This window comes from Tupaia chinensis, unplaced genomic scaffold, assembly GCF_000334495.1.
Source record: "Tupaia chinensis unplaced genomic scaffold, TupChi_1.0 Scaffold148607_1, whole genome shotgun sequence".
NCBI lineage: Eukaryota > Metazoa > Chordata > Mammalia > Scandentia > Tupaiidae > Tupaia > Tupaia belangeri.
Window position 1 is genome coordinate 862,600 of NW_006208456.1, and position 16,844 is coordinate 879,443.

A 16,844-nucleotide genomic window follows, 5' to 3' on the forward strand; every position below is an offset into this window, starting at 1 on the left:
CATATTATTGTATCTGTTTATTGAGACTCAATAGGGCCAAATGCAGAGTGATTTATGGAAGAAGAAATAATCAAGTGCAGAAGTAGAACAGCGTAGACACCTGGAGGGGCACGAACAAGGAGCCCCTCAGCAGGGAGGGCAGTCACTGATTGGGAAGTGGTGGAAATGGTGCACGTGCAATGGGAAGGCCGGACACCTCTATTCTCTACCGATGTGGGCTATGCCGAGAGTTGACGTGGAAAATAAAAAAGGAAATGTGTCTGTTGCACTTTAAGCCAGTTTGCCTGGAAGCTACCTCCAACGGGAGTGTTGTGCTTACCTGTAGACCTGGAAGGGAATTTGGGGCAGGATGCCACAAAGATTATGGGGCATGGCCTAGGTTGATGGAGTATACAAAGGGTGTTAAGGAGTTCTTCCAAATAGCCAAAATGCTAAATGCCCTATGTGCTGGGGAAAGGTCCACAGAAGACAAGATGGCCTGTAGGAGAGAACATTTTCAGCTCCTATTTAAGAAAAGCCAGTCACTCAAAGCACACAGCTGGAATCATGGAGAAAGCGTAGTTCATGGTAACGCCATCCCAGGGGACATTCAAGGAGGCGACCAAACACTTCTCTACTTAGGATGCATTAGAAATTATTAAAAGCTTTCTTTGCCCAGATCAGAGGTTGGGGGTGGGCCTCATGACCTCTCCAAAGGTCATTTCTATCCCAAAGGATCACATGTCTGAAGGGCACCAGATAAAAATAAAGTCTATTAATCACTGAGCTGCCACACAATTTCCTAAGAGGGCCAGAATAGAGAAGGCCAATCTACAGTGGACCTTGCTCCGTAGAGGGAGGGAGAGGAAGGTAGCACATGTGCTGCAGTGCCAGAAAACAGCCGCTGAGACTTCCGGCATCAGCCCGTGACTAGGCCTCCCAAGCACTGCAGGGTAAGAAGGAGGAGGAGACCCTGTGGGGAGGCACACAGGAAACACATGGCAGTGAGAGCCCTAAACAAGGCCACGGGAGCTTGCAGGAGAGGGTGTGAGGCAAGCGTTTTGTGCAGAATAAGGGGAGGCAGGCAGGAGCGAGATTCCTCCCAAGGGCACTTCATGGAGATCATCTACAAGGAGGCACAAGTCAGTGGGAATGAGGAGCTGGGAGCTGGATGAGGCAAGACAAAGGGACACACAGGGTGTGCCTGGGATGTATGGGATTATAATTGGCTGTGACTCTGATGAAAACTGCAGAGACAAAGCAAAAAGTAGTTCCACTAACTATGGTAGCAGAGAGTCACAGGATGAAAATAAAGCTTGTGATAGAGGACTGGAGAGTAGCAATGCCAAAGTAGCTGCTGGCCTTCTAGACAGATGGATCCCTCCTGCAGATGCAGCTGGAAGACCTGTGCTATGGGGGTCTCGGGATTCTTCCCAGTCAGCCCACAGCCAGTCTCCCAAGGGCTAGCATGCTTGGGCTTTTGTGCGTCAGAACAAAACTGAACCCACTGAGGAAGCACACTCAGGCCAAAGCAGGCCTCCTGGCGTTGCCTCAGACCCTGTGTTCCTCTTCATCCTAGAAAGGAATTGCTTGGGGGTGGAGGTGGTTACCTACAGGAGTCATCTCAGGAATAGCATCTGCACAGTGTATCATGCAGCCAAATGGGGGCCATCGAGTTTGAGTTCTTCTAGCAAAATATTCTCCAACCAGCTATCACCCCACCAGGCACAGACCACTTTTTGAAATCGAAAGAGGTCAATGAAGAGAGAGAGAAAAGGTACCTCCTCCCCACAACCTGCTCCCTGCTCCCCCCTCATCCTGGCTCTTGCCTGGCCTGCATGGAGACTGCAGACTGGCAAGATGGATAACATCCAGAGGGACCACCGTGCCAAGGTCTTGCCTCTGCTGTCTCACTGCCATTCTCACTGTGGCCCCTTCTACCTGGTGGCAAGTTTGCATCCTCTGAGAGGAGAAGAGGGCAAAGGAAGACTGCTAGGAGTAAGGTTTTGAGGGCTGCCCTTACCATGGAATGAGCAGATGGCACCAACATGGTGAAAAGATAACTAGGGCAAGGATTTTAAACCCACCACCCAACGCTCAGCAGGGGAGAAAGACAAGAGCTGTCTGAGCCACTCACGATCCCTCCTCAAAGCTGAAGCTTTCCTGGGGTCTACCTGCTGCCATCGCTCCCTGTAGCTCCTCTCCCTCAGCCCCTCCCTAGCTCTGTCTGCAGACCCTAAACGCAGGAGCCAGGCAGTGGCTTGTCCAAAAGACATTTCTAAAGCAAGCAAGAAAGGCTAGAGAAGGATCGAGAGCCATTTATTAAAGTAAGTCATCGTCAATCAAAGATTCATAACTTGCCCTACCTAGGACAGGAGGGAGAGGAAATTAGAAGGAAAAAATGAAAAGCCACAGGAGCCAAGTACCTTGGTGGAGGGTTCTGAGTTATGCATTTGTTTGTAAGTCTCTGAAATAGATAAAGAAATAGAGAATGACTCTTAAAGGAGACAGAGCGAGGGAGAGAGCAAGAGCAGGAGAAAAGCCACCAGGACCAGAGAGAGGAGCACAGCATTGAAGGTGGGAGGCTTGCCCAGCTGGCTTCCCTCCTGATCAGAGACACTGGGGCCAGCCACAACCACAGCTGCAACAGCAGCAGGAGGGGGTGACTGAGAGGAAGTGGCAGGCAGTTAAGCAAGTGGGGGTACAGGCCCCAGAGGAGGGGACGAGTGAGCCTGGAGGCCAGTAGGCCAAAGCCAAGACCTCACAGGGAAAGGTAGGCCAGGGGCAGGGGCCAAGGAGCCCATACTTACTGTCACAGACGTAAGGTTTGTCGTGGTCTTCCTGAGAGGCAGCATCGTGCCTCCTCCTGCCACCTGCAGAGCCACGAGCCTGGAGAGACATGGGGTGTGGGGTGCTTGTTACTAAGGGCATTGCCGCAGTTCCCGCACCTGCACTCCACGAGCCCTGAGCACTTCACCTGGGTCTCCTCGTGTCACCTTCATCACAACCCCTGTACCAAGACCAGCCCTATTCTACAGGGAAGACACCAAGGCCCAGAGAGGTTACTGCCTCCAAATCCCTCAGCTACTCTCCCGTTTCGTGTCATTAAATCTTCATGTCAACCCTAGGGGTAGGCACTACCCTGATGCCCATTTTACAGATTGGGTAACTGTGGCAAGCGAGGTTAAGCCACTTGCCCACGGCCATCCAGCTGTAATTACAGAGCCAGAACATGAATTCAGCACAGTCTGACTGAAAAGCCCATATCCCAATTTCCCACAGGCTGCTGGTGCCACGAGGGCCCCCTCCTCCTGCTCTTCAACTTTCCAGTGCCATCGACACAGCATGAAGATGCCAGCCCCATGCCCCTCAGCTGATCGGCCAATGGCATTTGGGAGCAAGTCCAGACAGAGGCAAGAAGCTTAACAGCAGTCGTCCCCTAATCTCATGTGCCCACACTTTCCACCCCCAAAGTGCCCCAAAAGCCAGGTACGCATGGCATCTGGGGCCCTAGGCTCAAGCTCAGGCATGGGCGCTCTCCCTCCCCTCAGCAACACTTGTCCTAGCAGTAGGGGTGGGCTTCAGCTAAGACCTCCCTGTAGGGTCTGCTTTGGGCCTTGAGCCAGTGACAAAGACTTTGAGCTGAGCTCTCTGTGTGCATCTCCCAGAAACAGTCAGCAAGACCTGGGGTGGGGGTGGAAAGAGTTTTACCTTCCAGAATAAAAGAGACCAGCCAGAGGTTGCTGGCAGCTCTGCAGCCCCAGGACAGTGGCTATTTTTAAACCTTGGTAAGTCCCACACTGGTCACGTGGGTAGCACCCTGAACTCCTCTAGGTCATCCTTTGGTAATTAAAAGCATATACTCCCAACCAAGGAAAAGGCTTGCTGGGGTCTTTGGGGACAGACAGGAAGGGGCAGCAGCCTGGGATGTAGGCAACATGAGACAGTCCCAAGGCCCTGGCCTAGAAAAGTGGCCCTGAGGACTTCATAACAGCAAGGCTCATGCATGCACATACGTGTGCACACACACACACACTCACAAGTGCACAGTCACTGAGAACTTCATGGTGGAAAGACCTGCAATGCTCTCTTACACATTCACATACACCTACAAGTGTACACACTCACATGTGCACAGTCACTGGGGACTTCATGGTGGAGAGGCCTGGGAGGCTCATACACACTCACAAAGGCATACACTCATTCATGAGTACACACACATTCACTGAGCACTTTGTGGTGAAAAAGCCTGTACCCTGAGCCTGCAACACACACACTCTCACAAAACCCACACTTCGCATCAACACCACCTGCCAAGCTACCCCCTCTGCCACCTCTTCAGCTTGTCTCTCCAAAACAAATAACAGAATTCCACCTCCCTCCCTCCCCTGGTCTTTGGTTCTCCGCCTCCACCCCTATGCCCAGTTGACAGCCAACAGCCTCCTCCCCTCGCCCTCATTACTCAGCGCTGACCCCAAGAGGGAGCTGTGAGGCTCTGGCAGTCACCCCGAGGCACTGACTGGCCTCCCTGCCTGCCTGCCCACAATGCTGGGGGTGACCGCCCTCGCTAGCCTCACCCCCACGCGCCCCCATTCAGTGAGGCCAGGGACAGCTTGACGCTCGCAGCCCACAGCCCTGTCACAGTAGGCTCCGAGCAGGTGAAAGCAAGTCAAGCAGAATGACGAGGCAACAGCAGACTCGGGGAAGGGGCTCAGTGAGACTAAAAATATCTCCAGGGGAAACAGGAGGAGTCGGCCCACTAAAAACGCCAAGGCTTCTGGGGAGCTGCCTGCAGGAAAGGGAGGCCCCGCTGCCAGCCGGCTTTCACTTCATTCTGCAGGGCTGACCAGCAGGGTGACTTCGGCTCTCATGTGCCCTGTGCCTTCTCTTCCTCAGCTGCAAAACAGGGACCACAGCTACAAGGCATGTGACGGGGCAGGCAAGGGAGTCCTGACTATACAAGAGCACTTGTGTAGTCTCCTGGAAGACCTCACCCGGGAAATGGAATCCTGTTTGTCTTGCTCCAGTGACACCTGCTCAGAGAAGCCCTCCCTGATCAACTTTGCCCCCATCCTTCTCTTTCCCCACCCCTGTTCTGTTTCTTTGAATCCTGTTTGTCTTGCTCCAGTGACACCTGCTCAGAGAAGCCCTCCCTGATCAACTTTGCCCCCATCCTTCTCTTTCCCCACCCCTGTTCTGTTTCTTTGAATCCTGTTTGTCTTGCTCCAGTGACACCTGCTCAGAGAAGCCCTCCCTGATCAACTTTGCCCCCATCCTTCTCTTTCCCCACCCCTGTTCTGTTTCTTTGAATCCTGTTTGTCTTGCTCCAGTGACACCTGCTCAGAGAAGCCCTCCCTGATCAACTTTGCCCCCATCCTTCTCTTTCCCCACCCCTGTTCTGTTTCTTTGAATCCTGTTTGTCTTGCTCCAGTGACACCTGCTCAGAGAAGCCCTCCCTGATCAACTTTGCCCCCATCCTTCTCTTTCCCCACCCCTGTTCTGTTTCTTTGCAGCACCTAGCATTGTCTGGCACTACATTGTCTACTTTTTGACTTTCTCCTTTCTCCGTGACAGAGTGGACACCACGTCTATTTGGGCCACCACTATGCTTGAAACCTGGCACAGGGCCAGCCACATGAAAAGCATTTCATGAATGTTTGCCAAATAAACAACTCAATCAATCAACCAAGTAGTGAGTCAATCATTTTGGGGGTTTGTCCTTCCTTCTTTATATTCAAGTGCTCTTATTTCTTCTTCTTTTTCCCCCCAAGAGGGCACACTCATATGCCAGAAAGAGACAGAGAAAGAGGGGGAGAGAGAGAGAGTAAGCACACCCAATGGGGTACCACAATTGCTCCTGCTTCATTCCTACATCCTGTGGGATTGGGGACACCCAAGCACAGATGCCAAGCATGTTTTTAAAGCTGCCAGGGACAAGATTTAAACTGTGGTCAACCACATGGGATCTGGCTCCTTTCATCACTAGGCCACGGGGCCAGCTCTACTGTTTCTTCCTTTAAAGACCATGTCAGGCTTTACGTTTCCTTTCCATCCTATACTCTAAGCCAGGAGCTTTTCAGGTTACCTCAGAACTGCTCAAGGAGCCCACCAGCAGAGGATCCACCTTCACAATGCCCTGCCCAATCCACCCTGCATGGCTGCCAGACCACGTAGACCAAAGAGATAACAGACAAGACCTCACGGTCATTCATTCACACATGCAGTCATTCATTGCCACCTACAGACCATTTACACATCCAGGCTCACCCATACTCGTGCCTATCCACGTCTTTGTTTCTGCCGACCCCTCTCACGGACCAGCCTCTCCTCAGCCCATCCACATCTGACTCCTGTTTTACCCTCACTAGCATCCTTCTCCTCCAAGAATCTTCCTTTTGCCACATTGAGGAGTAAAAAAAAATTAGCTTTAAAGTCAGACGGACATAGGTTGAAACACCAGCCACATTTCCTGAACAAGTTACTTCTCTAAGCTTTGGTTTTCTCAGCTGTGTAATGGGCAGCAACACCTCCATAGCAGAGTTGCCCAGAGGGTTAGAGCTAAGAATGTGTGAAGCCACAGGGGACAGCACCAAGCCCACAGGAAGAGCTCGATGAATTATTTTCTCCTCCTTGCTTACATTGATCTCTGGCTCCTCTGAACTTTCATTACCTTTGATTTTGCAGTCAGAGCTGCAGTTTCTAATTATATCATGGGTATTAGCATCTTCTCCCCAATTTGATTGTAAGGTCCTCAAGGGCAAGGACGGTATTTTAAACTTTATTATGAACCCCTAACACTTAGCACTATGCTAGGCACACAGCATGTGAAGCTATCTCACATATAATAGTTCGTGGAAAGCTCAAGAAAAATGCCTATCATAAAAAGTTTTTTAATAAAATAAAAACTATGCATAGATTTCAAAAATGTTTGCACCAAATTTAACCCATACTTTTAACCCATTTTCCATGAAAATGGAAGTCCCCTCATATTAGCTCAGTTAATTCCCACAATAACCTATAAGTTAGACCAAGTAGCATCACTATCCCTATTTGGCACTTCATGGAACCAGTTCTTACTTGTCCACAGCTTCAGAAAGCCAACAGGAGCGGGACCTGGGTCTCCAAACTCTGTTTATTACAGATACATTAGAAGCTGACTAATCCAAAGAAACCAATTCTCCCTTCCTGAGAACTGCCCATTCCACCTTTAATCCTCCTCACCCTACCTCCCATTCACACACTGGGGTGCCATAGCAGCCATGATTGTCTCACATGGCCCTCTTTCACTGGCCATGGTTGATTGGCTGGCTCAGTAGTAGTCACCTCACTCAAGCTGAGCCAATCAGATTCTACCAGACTTGGAATGAAATCAGTGAACCTCAGTTAGTATAGGCCACTGGGGACCCATAAATTCAAGAAGTACAGGGCCACGAGCACAGAGAAGCAGGAAAGTCAGTCTTTAGACAGAAGAATGAAAGAGGGAGAAGAGTCCAGAGGCTGCCTAGCTAGGGTCCTTACTCTTACCCAATCCTAAATCCCTGTCATTTTCTTACCCTTTCTATGGTTTGAATCTTCAAAGAGTACTCAAATTTGGGGCCATGACTTAGCAACTTTTCATATCCTTCCCATTTTTGCTTAACTAATCGAGTTTCCTACAACTAGAAGACCCTCAACTAGGTTAGACAGAGTCCCAAGCAGAGAGCTGGTTCTTCTATGCCAGTTGTTCTCAAATAGTGGCCCAGAGATCCTTGAGGGTCCCTCAGATGCTTTCAGGAGATCTGCAATGTCAAAGATATTCTCATAATAGTACTAAGACATTGTCTTTTTTATTCTCATTCTCTCAAAAATGTATGATAGAGTTTTCTAGAATCTACATGATGTATGATAACATTATCACTATGTGCTTGTTCATTCTTAAGCTTAAATTTTTTTGTTTTAATATTTTTATTTTTTAATTTGCCAGAGAGCATGTACACCTACAAGACAGGAGGTGGGGGAAGAACCCCCCATGGGACATGTGGGACATGGTCATGCCACAATCCTTTTTCCTCCATCTCTCTCTCCTTTCTGTATTTTAGACACACACACACACACACACACACACACACACACCTGGCATGTTTTTTAAGCTACAGAGTCCAAGACTTGAATCACTCAGTTAGCCATGTGAGTTGGCCCCTATTTTAATTTCTAATATGGCAACTATCACTATTGATATAAATATCACTGCTTATAATCAAAACAATGACTTCTAGGGCTCTCAGTAATTTGTAAGAGTGTAAAAAAAAAAAAATCCCTAAGACCAAAAACTAACTGAGAACTACTGTTCTACACTCTTGTTACTTAAAGTGTGCAGACTAGTGTCACCACCAACACCAGGAGCTTATTAACAAGGCAAGAGTTCAGTCCCCTTCTCCCCGAAGACCTACAGTATCAGAATTTGCACTCTAACAAGATCCTTGGGTACTTTATATGCACATTAAAGTTTGAGGAGCACTAGACTACAACGTAGTGCATCACTAAATACTGACTGATTGATTGATAATGCTCACATGGATGATTCACATGAATTTTAAAAAGTTTTGATTTCTGAAGTTACTATAGACACAATTATTAACTGTTGGGTCTGAATTTCTGTCAGGGAATACTCATTGTCAAAACTCTGAGGGGAAAAAATAAATAAATAAATAAATAAAATAAATAAAATTTAAAAATTAAAAAAAAAAAAAAAACTCTGAGGGAACCAGCCCAAGCAGAGAGCTGGTTCTTCTATGCCAGTTGTTCTCAAATAGTGGCCCAGAGATCCTTGAGGGTCCCTCAGATGCTTTCAGGAGATCTGCAATGTCAAAGATATTCTCATAATAGTACTAAGACATTGTCTTTTTTATTCTCATTCTCTCAAAAATGTATGATAGAGTTTTCTAGAATCTACATGATGTATGATAACATTATCACTATGTGCTTGTTCATTCTTAAGCTTAAATTTTTTTGTTTTAATATTTTTATTTTTTAATTTGCCAGAGAGCATGTACACCTACAAGACAGGAGGTGGGGGAAGAACCCCCCATGGGACATGTGGGACATGGTCATGCCACAATCCTTTTTCCTCCATCTCTCTCTCCTTTCTGTATTTTAGACACACACACACACACACACACACACACACACACACCTGGCATGTTTTTTAAGCTACAGAGTCCAAGACTTGAATCACTCAGTTAGCCATGTGAGTTGGCCCCTATTTTAATTTCTAATATGGCAACTATCACTATTGATATAAATATCACTGCTTATAATCAAAACAATGACTTCTAGGGCTCTCAGTAATTTGTAAGAGTGTAAAAAAAAAAAAATCCCTAAGACCAAAAACTAACTGAGAACTACTGTTCTACACTCTTGTTACTTAAAGTGTGCAGACTAGTGTCACCACCAACACCAGGAGCTTATTAACAAGGCAAGAGTTCAGTCCCCTTCTCCCCGAAGACCTACAGTATCAGAATTTGCACTCTAACAAGATCCTTGGGTACTTTATATGCACATTAAAGTTTGAGGAGCACTAGACTACAACGTAGTGCATCACTAAATACTGACTGATTGATTGATAATGCTCACATGGATGATTCACATGAATTTTAAAAAGTTTTGATTTCTGAAGTTACTATAGACACAATTATTAACTGTTGGGTCTGAATTTCTGTCAGGGAATACTCATTGTCAAAACTCTGAGGGGAAAAAATAAATAAATAAATAAATAAAATAAATAAAATTTAAAAATTAAAAAAAAAAAAAAAACAAACTCTGAGGGAAACCAGAGTAATGGCTATGTCGCTGGACTCCCATGTAGTCGACCGCGGTTCTTGTCCCAGACCCAGTGACTTAAAACTCACGCCGGGCGCGTGTGTGTGCATGTCCAAGATCCTGAGAGAAGAATGGAAGAGAAGGCATTGCAGCATGACCATCCCCCCTGGGGGGTGATTTCTCGCTTTCTGTCTCTATGTCTCTCTCTGTATGTCTGGCGAGCGCATGCGCCTTATAGCGAAAACCTCTCCAAAAAAAAAAAAAAACTCTGAGAGTTATTTTCTTTGCTTGTACCCTCCTGATAATATCCAGCCTTTACTAAGCAATCAAATCTGTTTAGGTAATATTACTCCCACTTTACTAAAGAAACTGAGGCCCAACGTATTTACACAATCTGACCAAGGTGACAAAAGTTACGTAATTCACCCAAGTGTTGTAAGTGGTGAGATTTGAACTCAGAGTCTAAGTTCAAGTAAGACAGAGCCTGTTCTTGTAATCACTACCTTAACCCTGGCCTCCTCAATGAGTATGTCCAGCACCTAGGAGTATGGATTCTAATTCACTAAGTTCCCAGGTGATACTAACGCTGCAGCCAGACACCACACATGGAGGTGCCAGGCCTTAGACTGTTTCTCGGTCCCAACAACAGAAATGGGAGTGGTTCTATGGTAGAGATTGAAATATTGGAGGGCATAAAAGCAGTCAAAATAGTAATGGATGCTGAAGACAGTGTGGAACTAGGGGAAAGCAGGAGAAAAAAATAGGCATGACATTTGTGGGACACCGAAATGGTTTATTACCTGTTGATGATATGTATACTATTCTCAACTGGATTGGTCTGAGAAGTATTTCATGTTAGGTTAATTCTCTTTACAAGTCAAATGATGTATAGCAATTGAATATTTTTAAAAGAATAAAATAATAATAATAATATGAAAAAAATGAAAAGCTATTTGCTGCTGATGAGCTGTAGAGAGTAATGTCTTTGTCTTGACTGATATGCATGGTAATTGTGCTGGGAAAAGAAATGGTGTACGCTGTGAAGATACATGTGAGTCAATGTAATATTAAGAAAAAGAATAAAAATATAAATTAAATAAATAAATAAGAGACTTAAAAGACATAACAACTCCTCCCCCCCCAAAAAAAAAAAAAAGAAAGAGAAGAAAAGAAATGGGAATGGTTGTTCTCCAGTAGGTAGCAGCAGCTGGAATACCACACTTTAAAGGGTGGGCAAGACAACTTAATTGAGGCTGTAGGTAAAGCAGCTTCACACACTTATCCCAGTACAGAGAGACTAAACTTCACCCTTCAGTGTTCTTCCATAGTCCCCTCCATGGGTGGTATGTCCACAATGTTACTATACAACATGGAACCATTCAGCTGCCACTTGGCCAGTGTCAGGAGAGCCCAGAGTTAGTCTAAGCCCTATCCAGCCCATTCACTGTGTTAAGGCCTTCTCTAATATCCCATAAAACTGAAATATTACTTTCCTTTCTTTTTTCACCATGAATCACTCATTCATCAAGGTGGTCATTAAGTACATGGTGGGCACTGGGCCAGGCATGACTCCACGAAAAAAGTACAGACCAGTGTTCATATCCTAACATCTTCTTTATTAGATTGAGTGATCTTGGACAAGTTACTTAACCTCTATGGCAGTAATAATACCAACTTACAGGAATGAGAAATAAAATATAATCTGAGTCACTCGCTTGACATTTGAAATTTTCCAGTGGCCACATTTTTTTAAAAAAGATAGGTGCAATTAATTTTAATAACATAATTTATTTAACCTTATATATCCAAATATTATCATTTTAAAGTGCAATCAATATAAAAATCAACAATAAGGGGGAACCAACAGTTAGCGTAATGGCTATGTCACTGGACTCCCATGTAGTCAACCACGGTTCGCGTCCCGGACCCGGTGGCTTAAAACTCACGCCGGGCGCGTGTGCATGCGTGCCCAAGATCCCGAGAGGAGAATGGAGGAGAAGGGATTGTGGCGTGACCATCCCCCCTGGGGGGTGATTTCTCACTTTCTGTCTCTATGTCTCTCTCTGTCTGTCTGGTGAGCGCACGTGCCCTATAGCAAAAACCTCTCCAAAAAAAAAGAAAAGAAAAGAAAAATCAACAATAAGATAGCCTACATTCCTTTTGTCATACTAAGTCTTCAAAATCTGGCATGTGCTTCACATTTACAGCACATTTCAATTTGGACTGGCCACATTTCAAGTGCTCAGTAGCCACACGTGGCTGGTGGCTGCCATTCTGGATAGTGCAGACATAGAAGATGTGGTATAAAGTTGCCGGCACATAGCCATCATGCCCTGTATAGAAGCTTGTACAATGAAAAGTCTGTCTCACTGCCTGGTTTACAGTAAGTATACTACAAGTATAGCTATCTGCTGCTGCTATTACTGGTGTTCTCACAGAGAAGACATCCAATTCATATTCACTGACTCCAAGTTCAACCTAGGTTTAGGTGGGAAGTGGAGATGTGAAGAGGACCATTCTCCACAATCTAGTCTAGCGGGAAGGGATGAAAGCAGGTCTGGAGATGCAAAGTTCATGGAGTTCATGAAAGGCCCAGAAATTCCAAGCCCTAAAGTCTTCTTTAATGATGGAATTAGAGAGTCATTATTTTGTAATATATCCCCTGCCCCATGAAGTAACGGATCTAGGCAAGGCTAGCCATGGCTGCAGAAAATTACTAGGTGAAAATGTGATAAGAAATGTGTAAGAGAGGGATAAGACTGATGACAAGTCCACTGACCAATCTTAACACCACTAAAAGCAGAAAAACAATATGTATGACTTCAAATAGTTCATGGAAAATGGTAGTGAAGTATGCATTTATTTTGATTTAAAAAAAAAAAAAAACATTTTAAATCTATGCATTTTTCCATAATATGTATCTCTCATGAACTTTTTGGAGCCAGTCACTTGCCTCCTGATGTAATGCAATAAGTGTTGGGTCATTGGAAAAGTCATGATGTATTTTTCTATGTTATTCTACGCAAAAATGCATCATGACTTTTCTGATGGCCAATACGCATCCCTATCTAGGAAAGATTCTTGCTCCTACCCAAATATATTTATGAGCCTCTAATTTAACTACCAATCTTAGGAAATACAGAAGATAGAAAAAGATATTAAACACCACTAAGTCTAGAATATAAGAAGGAGAAACAACCCAAGTTCTTCAACAAATAAATTGCATGGAGAAAAAAAAAATGTAGGTGGTGGGATATAGCAAGGAAGAGGTATCTTGAGAAATAAAAGAGACTTAGGTTTCAAACAACACAACTATGAAAAGGTTTTTTTGTTTTGGGGGGTTTATTTGTCAAGAAAGAGACACTCTTTTACACTATTGGTGAGAATGTGGTGGCATAGACACTCTGGGAAAAAAGTATGGAGGTTCCTCAAAAAACTAAAAATAGCACTGCTGAATGACCCAGCAATCCCAGTACTAGGCATATGTCCAAAGGAAAGGAAATCAGTATGTCGTAACGATACCCACCTTCCAGTGTTTACTGCTGCACTACTCATGATAGCCAAGATACAGAGTCACCCTAAGTGGCCCTCAGGAGATAGATGGATTAAGAAAATGTGGTATGTGTGTGTGCCCGTACATGAATATAATGGAATGCTACTTGGTCAGTAAAAAGAATAAGATCCTGTTGTTTGAGGTCAAATAGGCAAGCCTAGAGGATATCATGTTATGTGAAATAAGTCAGGCACAGAAAGAGAACTATCATATGTTCTCCCTTATATATGGATGTTGGAAAAAATGACCCCAGTTGGGAGCAGGGGTATAGATAAATATTGATTGACAGAAATAAAATTACAATGAGATAAGAAGAGCAATGTTTAGTGTTATAAAATACAGTAGGGTGGGGCCAGCAGGTGGTATGGTAGTTAAAGTGCTGGATTCCCACATGGCCAACTGAAGTTCGAGACCCAGACCCAATGACTTGAAAATCTCATTGGGTGCATGTGTGCACATGCCCAAAATCCTGAAAGGAGAATGGAAAAAAAGGGATTGTGGTGTGGCCGTTCTCCCTTGTGGGGTGATTTCTCCATTTTCCTTCTCAGTCTTTCTCGAGCAAGCACACAGGCTCTATGTCAAAAACCTAAAAGAAATTTGAAAATGCAGTAGGGAGAATGTGGTTAGCAACAACTTGCTGTATACATCAAAGTACTAAAAAAGAGGATTTTGAATATTCCCAACACAAATTAATGACAAATAATTGAGATGATGGGTATATTAATTATCTTGATTTAATCATTACATGTTGTATTTGTGTGTAAAAAATCACACTGTACCCCCACAGGTATGTAAAATTATTATATGTTAATAATGACAAATTAATTAATTAAGGATATTTTTTCCAAAAGACATTTTAGATAAATCAGAGACTAAATAGTAGCTGTTAGAATAATTGATATTTTTGGAAACAGCAATTAGCGTAATGGCTGTGTTGCTGGACTCCCATGTAGTCAACTGTGGTTTGAGTCCCGGACCCAGTGGCTTAAGCTCACGCTGGGCACACGTGCATGCGTGCTCAAGATCCCGAGAGGAAAAAGGAGGAGAAGAGATTGCGGCGTGGCCATCTCCCCTGGGGGGATGATTTCTCGCTTCCTGTTTCTCTGTCTCTCTCTGTCTTTCTGGTAAGTGCACGCACCCTATAGCAAAAACCTCTCCAAAAAAAAAAAAAAAAGAATTGATATTTTTATTGAGAAATTTTATTTTTATTTATGATATCTATTAGAGGTATGGGTCAATTAAATGAGAAAATGTCTAGGACTTGCTTTAAAATACTCTAGAGGAAAAATCAAACAAACACATAAACTAACAAAAGAAGAAGAAAAGAATAGATGACAAGATACTGGGGCCTGCCCCATAGACAGCAGACAAGCTCCAAGCAGAGGGAGCCAGATCCCACACAGCTGACCACAGTTCAAGTCCTGGCTAAGGCAGTTTGAGAAACACTCTGGGCACCTGCGTATGTACACAGGATCCTAACAGGATGGAGAAATGGAGGAAAGAGAAATGGTCTAGAGACTGCTATTAGGAGGATGCTCATTCTCTCCGGTGTGTGTGCACATGCCTCCTGGCCAAAAACGAGAGAGAGAGAAGATAGTAAATATTGATCATTGGTGATGCTGGGTGATACCCATACAAGGGCGTACCATCAGAGAGCCTTCCTGCCCAGACTGGGAAATCTCAGCTCCTGTCAATAGGTCAAAGCATCTGAACTGACAGTATGGGTAACCGTGGACTACTTGTAACTGTTGTGTGGGAACTTGCTTATAATACAGTTTTAAGATCCTACTCCAGCCCTCCTAAATCAGAATTCCTGAGTAAGGTTCCTGAGAATCACATTTCAATAAGCTCTGATGTGGTTTTAATGCTTACAAGGAATGAGGACCACAAGAGTAGAGCGGCTCACCATAACGTTCAGGAGCCCCAGATCCACAGGGCACCAAGAACCAACCTCTTATCCATGAAGGGGTGAGAGTGCTTAGAGACTGGAGGGGCCAGATGCTCAGGCTAAGGGAGTTAGTTCTCTGGTGAAGGGGCAGCTACAGGTCCCTTTGCATCTGGTTACTATCAGGTGCCCTGAAGGTGACCACAGACAGCTCCCTTGGTCTTGAACACCATACTTTGGAGACCCAAACTAAATGGCCAAAAGCACCACCCAGCTGTGCTCCCACCCCACAGGGACCACTCTGTGTTTTCATTCCTTCCACCAAGGACTACCCTCTGCTTCCCCAGACTGACCTCTTCCATGCCCCATTCCAGGACCACGAGCCTCAAAGCTTATGCAAAATCTGTTTGGGAAGCAGAAGCTACAGCCCCAAGGCTTCCCCAGCATGCACCCACTCTGCCTAGTGCAACAAGCCCCAAAACAGGTGCCTTGGCCCTCTCATCCTGGGACACCCCAGAGAAAAGGCAGGAAACATCCAGTTCTTTAATGACCAAGTAATGGGTACAAGAAATACCTTCTCCTTGTCCTCCCCCTCACCTTGCCCCAACCCTCAATCCTCCCCTGACCTCACCATCTCCCCAGGGCACCCTCCTCCCCCTCTTCTCCCTCTTGCCAGCTCTAAATCCTGCAAGCTATGGTGTGAGACCAGAGTTCTAGAGTTTTCCTCTCAGAGTCTCCCCAGGTGAGACAATGGATCTGACCTATCCAGCTGCAGTGGGACCTTGAATCTAGGGGTCAGTTGTTTGCCTGCCTCATTCTTTCCTCAGGGCATCCCAACTCACCCGTCCTCTGGTCCTGTTCTTCCGCTTGGGAATATCTTCTTCTAAATCCTCTTCTTCATTCCCTTCTTCGACATTTTCATCATTTTCCAAAACCCTCTGAAATGAAAAGAAAAGGGTTGAGAAATAAAATGCAAAGGAGAAAACCATGAGAAGGCACTTGGGGGGTGTTCTGTTTTCTTGTTTTGAACAGTGAAGATGCTTCTTTTTTTTTTTGATTGTGGTGTGGCCGTTCTCCCTTGTGGGGTGATTTCTCCATTTTCCTTCTCAGTCTTTCTCGAGCAAGCACACAGGCTCTATGTCAAAAACCTAAAAGAAATTTGAAAATGCAGTAGGGAGAATGTGGTTAGCAACAACTTGCTGTATACATCAAAGTACTAAAAAAGAGGATTTTGAATATTCCCAACACAAATTAATGACAAATAATTGAGATGATGGGTATATTAATTATCTTGATTTAATCATTACATGTTGTATTTGTGTGTAAAAAATCACACTGTACCCCCACAGGTATGTAAAATTATTATATGTTAATAATGACAAATTAATTAATTAAGGATATTTTTTCCAAAAGACATTTTAGATAAATCAGAGACTAAATAGTAGCTGTTAGAATAATTGATATTTTTGGAAACAGCAATTAGCGTAATGGCTGTGTTGCTGGACTCCCATGTAGTCAACTGTGGTTTGAGTCCCGGACCCAGTGGCTTAAGCTCACGCTGGGCACACGTGCATGCGTGCTCAAGATCCCGAGAGGAAAAAGGAGGAGAAGAGATTGCGGCGTGGCCAT

General features: G+C 44.9%; 1 protein-coding gene across 2 annotated transcripts in view; it reads right to left on the minus strand.

Annotated features, from left to right (window-relative positions):
- DPF3 (double PHD fingers 3) overlaps positions 1 to 16,844 on the minus strand; it is a 190,148-nt gene that overhangs the window by 102,042 nt on the left and 71,262 nt on the right. For both annotated transcript variants that reach the window (XM_006170495.2, XM_027769093.1), the window contains exon 6: positions 2,790 to 2,868. In XM_006170495.2, the coding sequence (XP_006170557.1) occupies positions 2,790 to 2,868 (79 nt within the window). The remainder of the gene's footprint in view (positions 1 to 2,789; positions 2,869 to 16,844) is intronic.